Genomic DNA, 14,516 nt, shown 5'->3' with positions numbered 1-14,516 from the left:
CTATTCCTGGATTCTATCCCGTCTGGTCCATCATGGTCGTCTGTTGGTGATCATTAATTGTGATTAACCAAACTACTGAAAGAGCTGAAATTAGACTCATTAAAAAATTATTTCTCGTCAAGTAAAATAAATAAAACAAACTCCATTTTTTATGTATTTTAACAGATGGAAATTATTTTTTAACATGTTTTATTAACTGTTTGCTCCTATTATAAGCTCTATCTCCTATTTAGTTTTATCGAGCTTTTACATCTGGCTGAGATAACTTTATAAATATTAATTCTTTAATATTTATAATATACTTTAATTTTACCATCTTGGATCATTTTGGTAAATTTAATTGTAATTTTTATTTTATATATATATATATATGTGTGTCTATGAGTTTTATTAGAAAAATACTATTAGATTTATAATTTTACTCTATTTTATTTCTATCTTTAACCCATATTAATTTTCTTATCAAGTTAAATCCATACCTTTATTTTAATTTTTTCCAGATACATCTGCCTTACTTTTAATGCTAGGTTTATTTATGGTGTCTTTTACATATAATAAAAACCCTTCCCAACATTTTGCAGATGAGGAAACTTTTTTTCTTAAAAAAAACACTATATGTTAAAAATTATTGTCCGTAACTTGATGTCTACCACAATAAAAACATTGTTTTCCGAAACGATCGTACAAATTATTGATTTTGTTGTTGTTCCTTCTTATGAAACGGATTTTTAATTTAATTATAATTTGATTTTAAAATTATCAATCACATTACTAAATATTAAATTAGCTCTAGGATATTTACCTATCGAGCTTATTATATATCTAAATTACAACGAGCACTTTTTCTTTCCCTGTATTTTAATTAAACTAGTAATTTTACTATTACAGTAAAATGCACTCTGCTCTTTAGACTACTGTTCTAATCTCCTTTAAATTATATATATATATATATATATATATATATATATATATATATATATATATATATATATATATATATATATATATATATATCAGTCAATATTTGTTTGTGTGCTGTGGAAATCGACATATTAATAAGGCTTAACATTTTCAAAGATTTTAAAGACACCATTTAAATTTTACTTCGATACCATCTTAGGTCACTATGGCAATTGTCGGGTAGGTCAATAAAACGACTGAAATATATAAGAGCATAAACAAACGGAATTCATTTTTGTTATAATAGATTTTACTCGTTTCATAAAACATGAATATTTTTTTTTAATATCTTACTGGAGAGTGTATTTAAAAAGAAGACTTTAAACATTTAATTAATTATTTTTATTTGTATATTTAAGATTGAAAATAATTCCCTTATTTTAATTCGAATTCTTTTAGATTCGTTAAAAGCATTTTTTTTTCTTTTACAGCTGTCTACAAGAAACGCAGTATTTTTAAGAAAATAACCGTGCTAACTTTTTTGTTATTGCTGTTGTTGTTGTTGTTGTTGTTGTTGTTGTTGTTATCTTTACGATTACTGTTTCCACTTCACTTCCGATTGCTCCTTCGTTTTAATTGTTTTTTACGGTATATTTCGTTGATTAAATTATTAGGTGAAAGTACAGAATAAGTTCAGGAAGCTCCTCTCTCTCTATGTTGAAATTATTTTTTCTAAATAATAACGTTTTTATTTAGTAAAAACATTCTTAACATGGGTAGAGGCAACCGGAAGTGAAGTGAAGATAGTAATAGTGTGTGTGTGTGTGTGTGTGTGTGTGTGTGTGTGTGTGTGTGTGTGTGTGTGTGTGTGTGTGTGTGTGTGTGAATACATTTCTGCTAATTTTAATGGAGTTTTTAAGACTTCTAGCACCCCTTCATAGGTACATCTCATCATTTATTTCTCTATATTTTATGAAAAAAAATGTCTTATTTTATGACTTACCTATAATTTCCGTTGTTGTCGATTTTGGTGTTGTCGACGTAATTAGTGCTAAAGTGACGCCTGTAGGTTTGGAGTTACTCGAAAATGTGGTAGGTGCAAATGTGATAGTTTGGCCATTAGTTTGTGCAGTGACAGCGGAAGTTAATGCTCTGTTTACCGGAAGTATTTTAATAAAACCGGATGTAGTATGTATTTTTGGTGTGGTTACTGTTATATCTATTGTAGATGTTGCAGGTGCCAATGCTTTTGTGGGTTGGTTTACTACAGAAAATGTTGATATCTTGTTTGTAAAAGGCTGTGTTCTGACAATAGGGGTTGCTCGAGAAAATCTTGGCTTTAAGTTAGTCGTTTTGGTGCTTGTTAGCATTGATGGCATGGTGGTTGTTAGTACAGGGTTCTTTAGTCGTGTCAGGGCTCTTAATGGTATGGTAATAGTTGGAAACGTTACTTTTGCTGTAAGGGGTAATTTCTTCAAGTGTGGCAGTGATGGTGTCGCTGTAGTTAAAGTTGGAGTGGAGAATTTCGTATTTATTTGTGGTGGAATGGTGGTCATTTTATTAAATAATGAAGAAGCCATTGCTGCTGCGAAATAAGCCATTGTAGAGGAAGATGTTGCTATAGGCGATTTCTTGGCTGTAGAAGTTGTAACTGTAAATGTTTGTGGTGTTGTTGAAGGCTTCGTAATTGTTAACATCATTGTTGATTTCGGTATTGTTGGAGACAGAGATATTAACGTTGTAGGTGACTCTGTTGTTGTTGTTGTTGTTGTTGCTGCTGCTGCTGTTTTATGAAGTGTAGTTGTTAATGTAGCTGGTTGTGATGCTGTTGTTGAAAGCGATGTTATTACTAACGAAGGTGATAGTGGCGTTGTTGGAGGGAATACAGTTGGTAATGCTGTATGTGATTGTGATGTTGAAAAAAGTGAAGTTTCTACTGGTGTAGGTGAATGTGACCTTGTTGTTGAAGACAGTTTTGATAGTGTTACGGGATATGAGGTTGTTAAAGGTAATGCTACAGGAAGTGTGGTGATAGGTGACATTTGTGTTGTAATTGTTAAAGGCTGCAACTGGATTGCAGTTGATGTGGGGAGTGTTGTTTCTATTGATGATTGTGCTGTGTTCAAAGATGGTGATGTTCTCAAATCTTTTATTGCATGCTTCTTGGAATGGTAAGAAGTTATTTCGCGAGAAGATACACTTTGGTTAATGCCTGCAACGGACGTGTGTGCATTAGATATATGTGCAGTAGTGCCTTGAAAAGAGCCGTTAATCAAATCCAAGCTTTTAGCCGACGCCGCAACCGATGCATTAATCAAAGCACTTTGCGAAGTAGGCGATAGCATTTTAAATCGCTTCAAAAGAGTTAAGTGTTTAGAAGCATTGATTATGGGATTCAAAGCATCTATATTAGTAAAAAGCAAGGTTGTTTGAGGTGGGGACGAGGAATTAATAGAGATATTAAAGGTGGTCGTGTTAGTGAACGGTTTTGAAGCGGAAATCGTTGCTGTTGTTTCACGGACACCGTTATCTACGCCATTTAACAAAGCCGTTTTATTAACAGGAACCTTTACCCATCCAGAACCGGCTGATTTTATATTTATGACGGTCGCTCCAATGGTTCCATTCCCTGAAACGTTTTTCGTCACCGGTAAAGGCGTTGCCATCTTATCCAATACATTATGATCACCAGAAGAACTCTTTAGCTGAACATGTGAACGATTATAATGATGTTTGCCCTCGGGGTGAACTACTAACAAATCTTCCCTTTTACGACTTACAGGCATTGCGGGTGTTGTCGTGTCGGTGTCTGTTTTCAGAGAGATAGGACTTGACAATTTATTTCTGGAGTCGTTTATTTTCGACTCAGCTCTCACAGAACTACTATTCTTGATGCTAAGTACTAAATTAGTGGACACTGTTGTCTGGTTTAAGAAAAGGCTGCCAATACTATCATTAGTATATGTCTTTGGAAAATGTCCAGCTTTGTTTTTTAAACTACCAGCAATTAATTCTTGTTTATTATATGTGGCAGTTGATTTTTCAAATCTATTTTGTCGACTGTCGTCACTGTTAAAGCTATCAGACGATAAATTGTTTATTTCAATATCTGAAAGAATTTCATCACTTATTTGTAAATTATCAATTTTATCATTTTGTCGAATAGTATTCCTCCTATCTGTAATAGTTTCTGTAACAGTGTTAATTGTATCTGTTTGTTCACTTTCATGCTGAGGGGACTTGAAGGTTTTAGAAGTCGAAATTATTGAAAGAGTAGCAGGCCATTTAGGGGTTTTAGAAGTCAGAATTATTGGAAAAGTAGTTGACGATTTGAGGGTTTTAGAAGTTAGGATTTTTGGAGGGGTAGTCGACGATTTAAGGGTTTTAGAAGTCACAATTATTGGAGGAGTAGTCGACGATTTGAAGGTTTTAGAAGTCACAATTATTGGAGGGGTAGTCGGCGATTTAAGGGTTTTAGAAGTCACAATTACCGGAGTAGTGGCCACGCGTGTATTTCTTAAAATAGAACTATTCTCGAAAATAATATAGGGAAGAACTGCGTTATTAACACTATTTAACGGAGAAGATTCTCTGGTTGATTTATTCTCCTTACTATAATCGTTAGAGCTGTCGCCATTCATCACGGGCGAAGACGTTAAAATTGGTGTCATTAAATGTGTTAAATTAAAAGTTGTTGGTTTAACCTTAGAATCACGAAAACGGTCCACTTCATAATAGTCTGTCAAATTCATTATATTATTGATAACTTGCTTACTCTCGCCCAAATTATCCAAAGTGTTATTCGTGCCAACTCTTGAAGATCCGTCTGTCGATAATTCTTCATTAATACTTAATCGGAAATTTGCCAACTTGGCAGTAACAGTCGATGAACCTTGAGTAAAATTCAATTGATCTTTGTTTTTACCGAAAGAGATGTGTGATGGCAATAATGTCGTAAAAGTCTCTTTCAAATTTAAAAGGAACTCACTGTTAATTTCAGTTTCATTTGTAATGTTAATTTGATACGGCGATGTGGTGTTAGGCAGTAGCACTCTGAAACCTTTTTTGATCTTACTGCCAGCATTAAAATCCTCTTTTGCGTTCGATTTCTCCTCAGTAAAACTACTGTTTTTACTTAGAGAATGCTTTTCGGATATCTCAACAGATTTGGTGCGGTTAAAATCCGAATCTCTTGACTCAGAATTCAACTTAAAACTATTGTCATATATTTTATTGGTCTTCCTTTGAACACCATAATCAGTGGTTAGCTCATTTGTTAAAAACTGCGGACTGTATGTAGTGTCGACCGTTTCTGAGTTCACTGCACTATTTTTTGTAGGAACATGAATTATTGTTGCCTGAGATGTACTTCGACTACGAAGCTTTTCATCTAATAGAGGCACGGTAATATTTTCTAGCATAGCCGCATTTTGGGATTTAAAATTGGTAACAGATTCTCCATTGAGCCATCTGCTGTTATTGCCATTATTTGATGTGGTCAGAAACGAAGAGGTTCTATTAAGTTTGCCATTCAATGACCCTGCTGTAGTGTTTTCTAAGAAAGAGTGATTTCTTGATTTAAAATTATTAATATCTTCCCTGCCTGTCCGTTCGATGTCACTCTCGTTATTTATTGTTGCGGGAACCGACAAAGTTCTAGCTCTGTCCTTTAGCGCTTTTGCTCTCTGAAAATATCTTGATGCTTGATCAACACGAATAGCTAACCACCCGGAACGTGCTGGTTTAATATTCACCCGACTTCTTTTCAGAGTAATTTCCAAAAGTGGGCTTCGGCTCACATTCGTCATTAAAGATTGACCGGAAGTAGTTTGATTGGTAATGATTCGATCATTCTTTTCGGTAAATGTTGCGTTTGTGATTGGGCGCAGAGTGGTGGTCGATGTCGTCGGAGATAAGTGTCCGAAATTCGTACGGTTATTTGAAGATCTGGAAACATGGCGAGGATGAAACAAGAAGAAATTCCCTACGCCCTTTTGGATAGTTTCCGAGCTCAGGTTGGTAGATTTATTTAGTAGAATTGTTGCATCCGTACTTTGAAACGTCCGATCATTATCATCTGTGTCAGAAAATATTTTATTTCCAAATAAATCGAAAGTTTTGTTAGTTTCAAAATCGACGTTTTTTAACGAATTTTCTTGCGTCTTTCGAATTGGTGTCGGCAATTTTGTGGTCACATTAGTACTCGGTGTAGATGTGAAGATTTTCAGAGTGAGAATATTATTTAAAAACGATTTTTCTCGATAATCGATTAACGGCTTATTTTGTCCACCTTCCAGAGACGACTTACTAAAAAAGGATTGATTATTAGAACGAATGTTTCTAATATCAGTTATATTGCGGAAATGATTTGTGATGTTAGCAGATACTCCTACTCCATCATCATAATTTGCAAACCAAATTGAACTGCTATTAAACACATTAGATCCAATATTGTCCAAAACTGTCTGATAACGTGCTGCATTGTCTTCCTGGGTTAACGAATCATTATTTTGTTGTGTATTCTTAAGAACTGACTGTTTGCCGGATTTGAATCCATCATTATCAAATAAAGTCTCATAATAAAATCCAGTATTGTTATCATTAGAATATGAATCATTATTAGATTCTATATCTTGTGAAACTGACTGTATATATTCTTTGAGTCCAACATCACCGTGTAAGGTTTCATAATAATGCCCTGTATTGTTAGTATAAAAATAGGAACCATTATTAGATTCTATATCCTGTGAAACTGACTGTATATATTTCTTGGATTCAAAATCACCGTATAATGTTTCATTATTATGTCCTGTAGTGTTAGTATAAAAATGGGAACTATTATTAGATTCAATATACTGTAAAACCGATTCCATATCCAGCTCAGGTTCAACATTATCAGTTAAATATAGTAAAGACTCATTATAAACTTCAGCATTGTCCGTAAGGAATAACGAATTAGTATCAGATTCTTTGTTCTGTGGAAATTGCTTCTTACTTTGTTTGGTTCCAAATTTACCAAACTGAGTCTGATTGTGATGCTCTTGGTTGCTTCTGTGATGCCCCATACTTAAAACATGAGAGACCGTTTTATTATTTGTACCTACGTCTTCGTGAATGCGCCCTGAACCAACTGATCCGTTAATTGTACTGTTAGAAAGAATTGTCTCCATAATTGACAATTCATGTTCATGGCCGTTTGTTTCGTTTGGAGTCATCGACCGCTTATAATTTTCAAAACCAGGTCCTGTATTATTGTCAAGCTTGCTATTACTACTACTACTACTACTACTACTACTACTTGTAGTAGTAGTAGTAGTAGTAGTAGTAGTAGTAGTAGTAAATACATTTTGATAATGACTGTCTTGATTTCCCTGAGGAGGTACCTTGTCAGCTGTCGATAAGGAAGCTAGGTCGGTCTCTGCGTTAGTCCATTCTTCTATTCCATTCAGGTCTGCACTCGAGTTTTCACCTCTAAAACCATAAACTGTTATATTTTTACTATAATGGCGTTTGTTTGTTAGAGATTCGTTGAAATGCCAAGAGTCTACTAAGCGTTTATTTGTATTATTAAAATATGCCGCAGACAAAGAACTTTGGTTAGACTGTCTTACGACCGCATTGCTAGAAGATGAGTCACTAAAAAGCGACAAGTTAACATTTACTACTAAAGTATTATTAGATTTCATGTTTAAAACATTAGGTTTATTGCTATCACTGATGATTTCGTTTTTAAACAACCTTGTAGTAGTTATATTATGTTCTACAGTCCCAGAAACAAACCAAGTATTATTTGTTTTATTTCCAAGTTCGTCAGTATATTTTCCCATCATATTCTCGCTATTTTGGCTATCATTAAACGGTTTCTGGCCGTGTACATTTTCATCGTCAATAAAATATAAACTACTCACATTTCTCTCATTGTTAGCATTATAACTCAAATCATTTGTATTGCCGTTATACGACCTAGCTGTTTTGTTATATTCCCTAATACTTGTATCAAATGTGGGCTCTGTTAAATTCCCATTCAAACGATCACGTTTAACGAGACCATTCATAGAACCGACTGCAGACAATTTATCATCTAAACGTGAAGAGGTAGTGTCACGACTTTCGAAATTAAGATCCGTTTCAGAAGAATTAATTCGTGGCTCATAACTGAACTCGTCTATTTTAGCATTTTCAATGGTCCCCCCTGTCGGTTCTTCGTAATTATTCCCAGTGCTTAGAGACGTATTCGCATCTATTCTACGGTTCTCATCTATTTCTTGCTGCAACGTGGCGTTCTCATTTGAAAACGAAATGTTCCTCTGATAACTATCAGGCTGCTTTCTACTATTTCTGAGCAACGGTGTTGGCCGATGCCACGAGCTTCCTAAATCGACGATGTCATCTTGTTCCCAGTTGCCAGCGCTTGATATTGTAACACTTTCTGTTGCTCGTCTACTGGTCTCGTCAGGGAGCGATCTTGTACTATTTGCAAACACTTCGATTTTAAAAGGGGCAGGCGTTTGGCTGTGATTGGCTGACGTTTTATTGTTAACTAGGTCGGCGTTGTTCTCAAAGACCGCGTTCCTTGTAGACAATGCAAAAGAGTCGTTTGTGATTGCTGTTGCATTTATACTTGGTATCATTTTATTTTTTAATTTGAATGTATTTTCTGAATTTTTAGTGATATTCTTATTGGCATCTCTATTGCGACTTGTACCGTTACTATGACTTTTTGGAGCTTTTAACTTTGCTATTAGCAGACTTGTACTTGATAATAATGAATTGGCGACATATTCCGTTGTCGTCCTGGCTAAAATCAACTGATAGTCTGTTTCAGTCTCTTCCAGCTGAGAAACCGTAGAAATCTCTACCTTAGAATCTGATTGACCATCCCCACCAAAACTTAACTTTTTGTGCGGGTGTTTCTTACTGATGTTAAAATAGTTTGCTAATACACTAGAGTTTTTTATTGGATTTGAGCCGTTAAACTCGAACTGTGCCTCATCAGAAATGGTAAACCTATTTGCATGCCTTGGACCGCCAACAGCACTGCTTGTGCCGTTTAATGTACGATTATTTGAAAAATTCCATTCCTTATGGTTTGCTGAACTGACATTAGAGGAGCCTTCGCTTGTAACGAGAAGGTTGGATCTGGAGATGATGTCAATGATCTCCGAAGTGGTGGTTTCACGAAGAGGAACATTATCGGCACGGTCTATAGCTGTTTCATTACGTGTACCAGGGTAGTCTTTATTAATGACAGGGTGGAGAGTTTCGCCACTCCTAGTGTTATTCTCCTTCCAATTATTTTCCACTGACTTTGGTTCCGGGTCTGGTTCTATATTGGTTCCTGGAAATTAAGATACACAGAAAATTGTCAGGATATTCGAAAAGCTTCATTTAAAGTATTATGCGATGCACCTTCCCTCCCAGTATATTATGTTATGGTACTTTGATTTTAGATTTTGTTTGCGAATCCAACGTCGGAGGTCAGCAGTAATGTAGTGTACTTACCAGACGCTCGGGTTACCAATAATATGGAGTAGTCCCTGGCCTTAGTAGGATTATTTTTGGACAACGGTAGAGTATTTGGGTATTTCCAAGAACCACACTAACAATTATGAAATGTAAATGTAATGTATAAAATTCTCAGATAAAGACAATAAAAGTGGTACCAAATATTTACATGCCCCTCGATGTGCCGAGTTTCTGTGTTTCCTCTCCGGGGCTATGGTAGCAGAACGCTCTAAAAACATCAACTACACATATCTCTGATTTTAATGAAAGCAATGAAGTATATGCATAAGACATTAATTCAGAGAGTTCTTCAAAAAGTTCCGTTTTGTTGCAACTATATTAGAAGGCAAAACCGGAGGGGGGGGGGGTAGATACAAAACGGAAGTAAAAACATTATATGGGCATAGTAAAAAGACATAACGTTCACTCCATGAAATCCTGTCTACCGTCGCATCCCCCTGTTAGTTCTTTACACTTTAGCACATATTTCTTTTTATTTAAATAATGCAGGATTTAAATCCTTGAATAAATGAAATCATTTTTTAATTCAATTTTCACAGAAATATAAACAACATCTTCACACAATGGTTTGTTTATTAGATTTTATAAAAATTAAATTGAGGAGGCGGGGGAGTTTGTCAAAAATAAACCTAACACAAAAATTCATTTTTTTTTTAAATAACAATTATTATAAATTTATTTTCAATTCTATAAAAGTACTGTTTAGTGACGTAATGGATAAAGTACTTGGTATATCCAGTTGTAAGTTACACTCTTCTGGAGGTTGAAGTTTCAATCCTTAATGTTAGCGAGACAATTGCGAATTGCTTAGGACTCCCTACCCAGCCATGGTCGAATGAGAGCAGGCTACCCCTGTGGATTAAATAAAGGTTCTGTTCAAAATTCCGTGGAGATTTACGACTTCGACAGAAAGATTCCCGAGTTCGACAGGATACACTAAAGAAGGTTGGAGGTTACATCGACCAAAACGTTGTGAAAATAACACTGAATATGAGAACAGTAGCTCGAAGAATCCAAATAATACAAATGTCAGTGTGCAACAAATTTAAGGTTAAAAAAAAATAGGTGCCATATAAAACTTAAGAAAATTATCCTGACAATAAATTTGACCTTTATTTTTCTAGATTGGGCACCGCTTTCATGTACCATAAATCATTTTTATTATTATTTGTTATGACCGAAAAAGACAGAATTGTCAGTTTAAGCAATATTTGTCCTCTTGTGTTGAGTGTCATTCTACCTTTTTATATTCCAGCAGTAGTCTGTACGTGCCAGAGTTCCATTTTCCTTTAAAACGTTTTCTTCCATTGCTGAAATATCTTGATGGAATCTCTCATCATACTCATCCCTCATATCACTAAATGTCTCCATAAAATACTCAAAAGTGACAATTTTGCAAAACTAATTGTACTTAATTCGACAAAAGAAATGACCATTGTTCATATAAAAACTATACGTTTTGGAGTGTTGCACAGTGCGATGAGCGATCTTTAGCTAAACAAATTCATAAACATAAACCATATGCATAAAATATACGGCACAATCACGTTGACACACTAGTTCTTGCCAGATCACCGAAGTTAAGCAACATTGGTTTGGTCAATATTAAATGGGTGACCATTTGCGAATTCCAGGTGCTGTATGTGCTCTCTGCCGATCACGGCAATGTTTCCAGTCGTCTAACACTTCTCCTTGCCACTGGACTCAAGCAGGGCTGATTTAGGAAAGGTATGGTTGGAGATTACGCAACCCTTGCCACACAATTACTTGTGCAGTTACCCTTGCAGAGGGTATCCATTGTCTTTCGAGACTGAACGGAGGCATTGATGTATAAAATACTAATTCAGAGAATTTCCAAAAATGTTCATTTCTTCCAACTACATTAGGGGGCGAACCTGAGTGAGGGCAATGAAAAAAAGGAAAGTAATACGCTATTATGAGCAGAGTAAAAAAAAAAATGAGATAGCATACCTCAGCAAATTTCGATCAAAGTCAGGTCTTCCTCCTAAATATTTTTTCATATATATATATATATATATATATATATATATATTTTTCTAATTTTTCTTTTATTTAATATTTACAGAAGTATAAATAAAAGAAAAAATTAAATAGATGAGGGGTGTTTGTCAAAAATAAAATAAATCCTGCCATCTTTTTCTTACACGCAATTTATTTTAAAGATAACAATTATTATTAATTCCAATTAACGCCGAATCTTCCTCCTAGTTTTTTTTTCCCCAATTTACCGTATATATTTTTTAATTTATGGGTTACTTATTTGCTTGAATAAATTAAATTATTTAATTTTCTTTTATTTAATACAGGGAGGTGTACCCGGCGTTGTCCGATATTAAACGTAATGTTCAATTCTTGTAAATAAAAATAAAGTAAAAAAAAAAAGAAAGAAACTGGACATGTGCATGTGAGTTTATGCTTTTTCTAAGCAGTCTATTTTTTGTGAATAAAATAAAAATACTCGAGCTGAGATTGAAACCAAAACCTAAAGACAGTGAGTCAAGTACGATAAGCATTAGACCAGTTTGACATGTTCTTTAAAAAGTGTTTTCAAACCTACTTATTCTTAACATAAGGAATCTACAATGGGAAAAATTCGCGCATGCGCAGTGGTCAAACAGTTGACAAACATAAAAATCTGATGACCCACCCAAGTACCATTTTTTCAATTCCGACCCCTTAGCAGCCCTTTTTCCAGATAAAACTCGATTAAAAGGCTTACACATATCTGAATACCCCATATATCAAATTTCAAGTCTGCAGATAAAAAATGTGTTGAGTATATAGGTTGAAAGTTGTCTACACACACACACACACATTTTCACTTTAATAGATATAAAAGATTTACAAAAGTATAAATAAAATAAATATTAAATGGAATGTGAATGTTTGTCAAAAATTTAAAAAAAAAAACTCTGTAACCTTTTTTTACACAAAATTCATTTTAAAAAATAACAGTTATTATAAAGTCATTTTTAATTCTATATAATTCTTAATTCGAAAAAGAAATATGTTAGGAGAATCGGTTTTATTATCGAATAGCTATGTATTAAGTTGGTGCAAAAAATGTCGTTTTTTGACGTTCAACTTCATATCAAAAAATATTAATTTGCACCAACCTAATAGCTACCGTTTTTTTAACGTTCAACTTCATATCAAAAAAGATTATTTTTGCACCAAACTAATAGCTACCGTTTTTTTTTTGACGTTCAACTTCATATCAAAAAACATTATTTTTGCACCAACCTAATAGCTACCGTTTTTTTTTTTGTTTTTTTTTTATGTTCAACTTCATATCAAAAAATATTATTTTTGCACCAACCTAATAGCTACCGAGTTTTATTTACTCTTTGATGTTCAAAATTACAATGATTAAATTGAATTTCATGCATTTTTTCACTGTGCATACTGTCGTCTAAACGAATTAAATAAATAAATAAATGAATAAAATAGACACCTTCTAAGCCAATCAGATTCATGTTTCTAAATTCATAAAAATTGTAGTTTTGATCCACTTTGAATGTATACTAAAACCCATAAAAAAGGAACCTCCAAACTTATACAAGTTTGAACTAATTAATAGCTAAATAAGTAATGACATTTGTTTATCCCGAACAAAATATGGTTCGATCTGTATTGCTCACCTTTGGAACGAATGAGAACATCCGGCACTGTAGAACTGGTACGAACCAAAAATATACGAAGGGAGTTGTAGAGAATAAGGAAGTTTCCAACGCGAAAGAAGTGTGAGTTATTCCGTGTGTATTGAGCAGTTTTAGCCAGAATGACATCCCTCACTTGATTCGGATGGATAAAATTTCCGGTCTTCTGAAAAAGGATTCTGAACTCGATGCACGTATTTCCATTCGCTCCTTGTCTGAAAAATAAAACATGATGGAAATCTATACATTTGCATACCATTAAAAGCCTGTAGATCTTAAATAGAAAGAGTTTGGTTAGATCTTTGAAAATATTATTTTCTAAGGTTTATTTGAACATGTTAAGGTTAATATTATTTTCTAAGGTAAATTTGAAGGTTAATATTATTTTCTAAGGTAAATTTGAAAATTTGATGGTTAATATTATTTTCTAAGGTAAATTTGAAAATTTGATGGTTAATATTATTTTCTAAGGAAAATTTTAAGGTTAATATTATTTTCTAGGGTAAATTTGAAAATTTTAAGGTTAATATTATCTTCTAAGATTAATTTGAAAATTTAATAATGTTTAACATATTTTACAAAATGATTAAAATAATTTTTTAGACTTTCGATGTAAAACACCTTTTTCAAAGCAAACTGTTTTGTTTCTGTGTTTTTTTTTTTTTTTTAATTATTTTTCATTTTTCTCGTAGTATTAACCCTAAGGAGTTAGCCCGTCGTGAAGGAAGAACTCTCTGGGTTAATACTACAAAAAAAAGTTAAGAACATTAAAAGAAATCAACAATCTTCCTTGAAAAAGATAACTTACACCGAAAAAAAAACGATTTTAATCATTTAATAAAATGTTTTATAACATTACTTGGTTTTCTTAAATTTTCAAATTAATCTTCTTTGTCCCTTACTGACGTCTCAAAGAAATAACGGCATAGCGGATTATGTATTTAATAGATTATATCATCTCTCAAAGCAGAAAGGGGGATACGTGACCCATCTAACTATAGATTTGCATATATGTCCTCTACAGCTAGACATATTTGGGGCTGTAAGCGCAAACAATCTCATTACATAAAATAGGCCACCTTTATAAGAGCTAATCTTTATCATCCACACATTGGAATTTTTTCATGGATAAAGCAGTAGTTAATATAAAGACAAATTTCAATCTTCTGAACAAGAAATCTGAAGTAATATCCCTTTGTTTACACAAAAAGAAATTTAAATACTATGAGTATAAAATAGCTTTAATTAAATAGAAGCCACATCATCTATTTAGCCCTTATTTTCATTTATTCCAGTAATAGTATAATACAAACACCTCTAGGGTTTGTAATGCTTTTAGGGCACACCCTAATAAAATAAATAATTCGATACAAGCTTCTGAAATGACGAACGCAACAACTTCATAAAAGG

At 33.5% G+C, this 14,516-nt stretch overlaps 1 protein-coding gene across 2 annotated transcripts in view; it reads right to left on the bottom strand.

Annotated features, from left to right (window-relative positions):
• Positions 1–12,918: 12,918 nt before the first annotated feature.
• LOC145246467 (uncharacterized) overlaps positions 12,919–14,516 on the bottom strand; it is a 33,813-nt gene continuing 32,215 nt past the window's right edge. For both annotated transcript variants that reach the window (XM_080108085.1, XM_080108084.1), the window contains exon 5: positions 12,919–13,321. In XM_080108085.1, coding sequence (XP_079964211.1) covers positions 13,021–13,321 — 301 coding nt within the window. In that variant the 3' untranslated portion in view covers positions 12,919–13,020. The remainder of the gene's footprint in view (positions 13,322–14,516) is intronic.

The sequence above is a fragment of the Euprymna scolopes genome, chromosome 24 (assembly GCF_053919585.1).
Source record: "Euprymna scolopes isolate OS-2025 chromosome 24, ASM5391958v1, whole genome shotgun sequence".
Lineage (NCBI taxonomy): Eukaryota > Metazoa > Mollusca > Cephalopoda > Sepiida > Sepiolidae > Euprymna > Euprymna scolopes.
The sequence above is the reverse complement of the archived record's forward strand: the minus strand, read 5'-3'. Positions and strand labels throughout refer to the sequence as shown.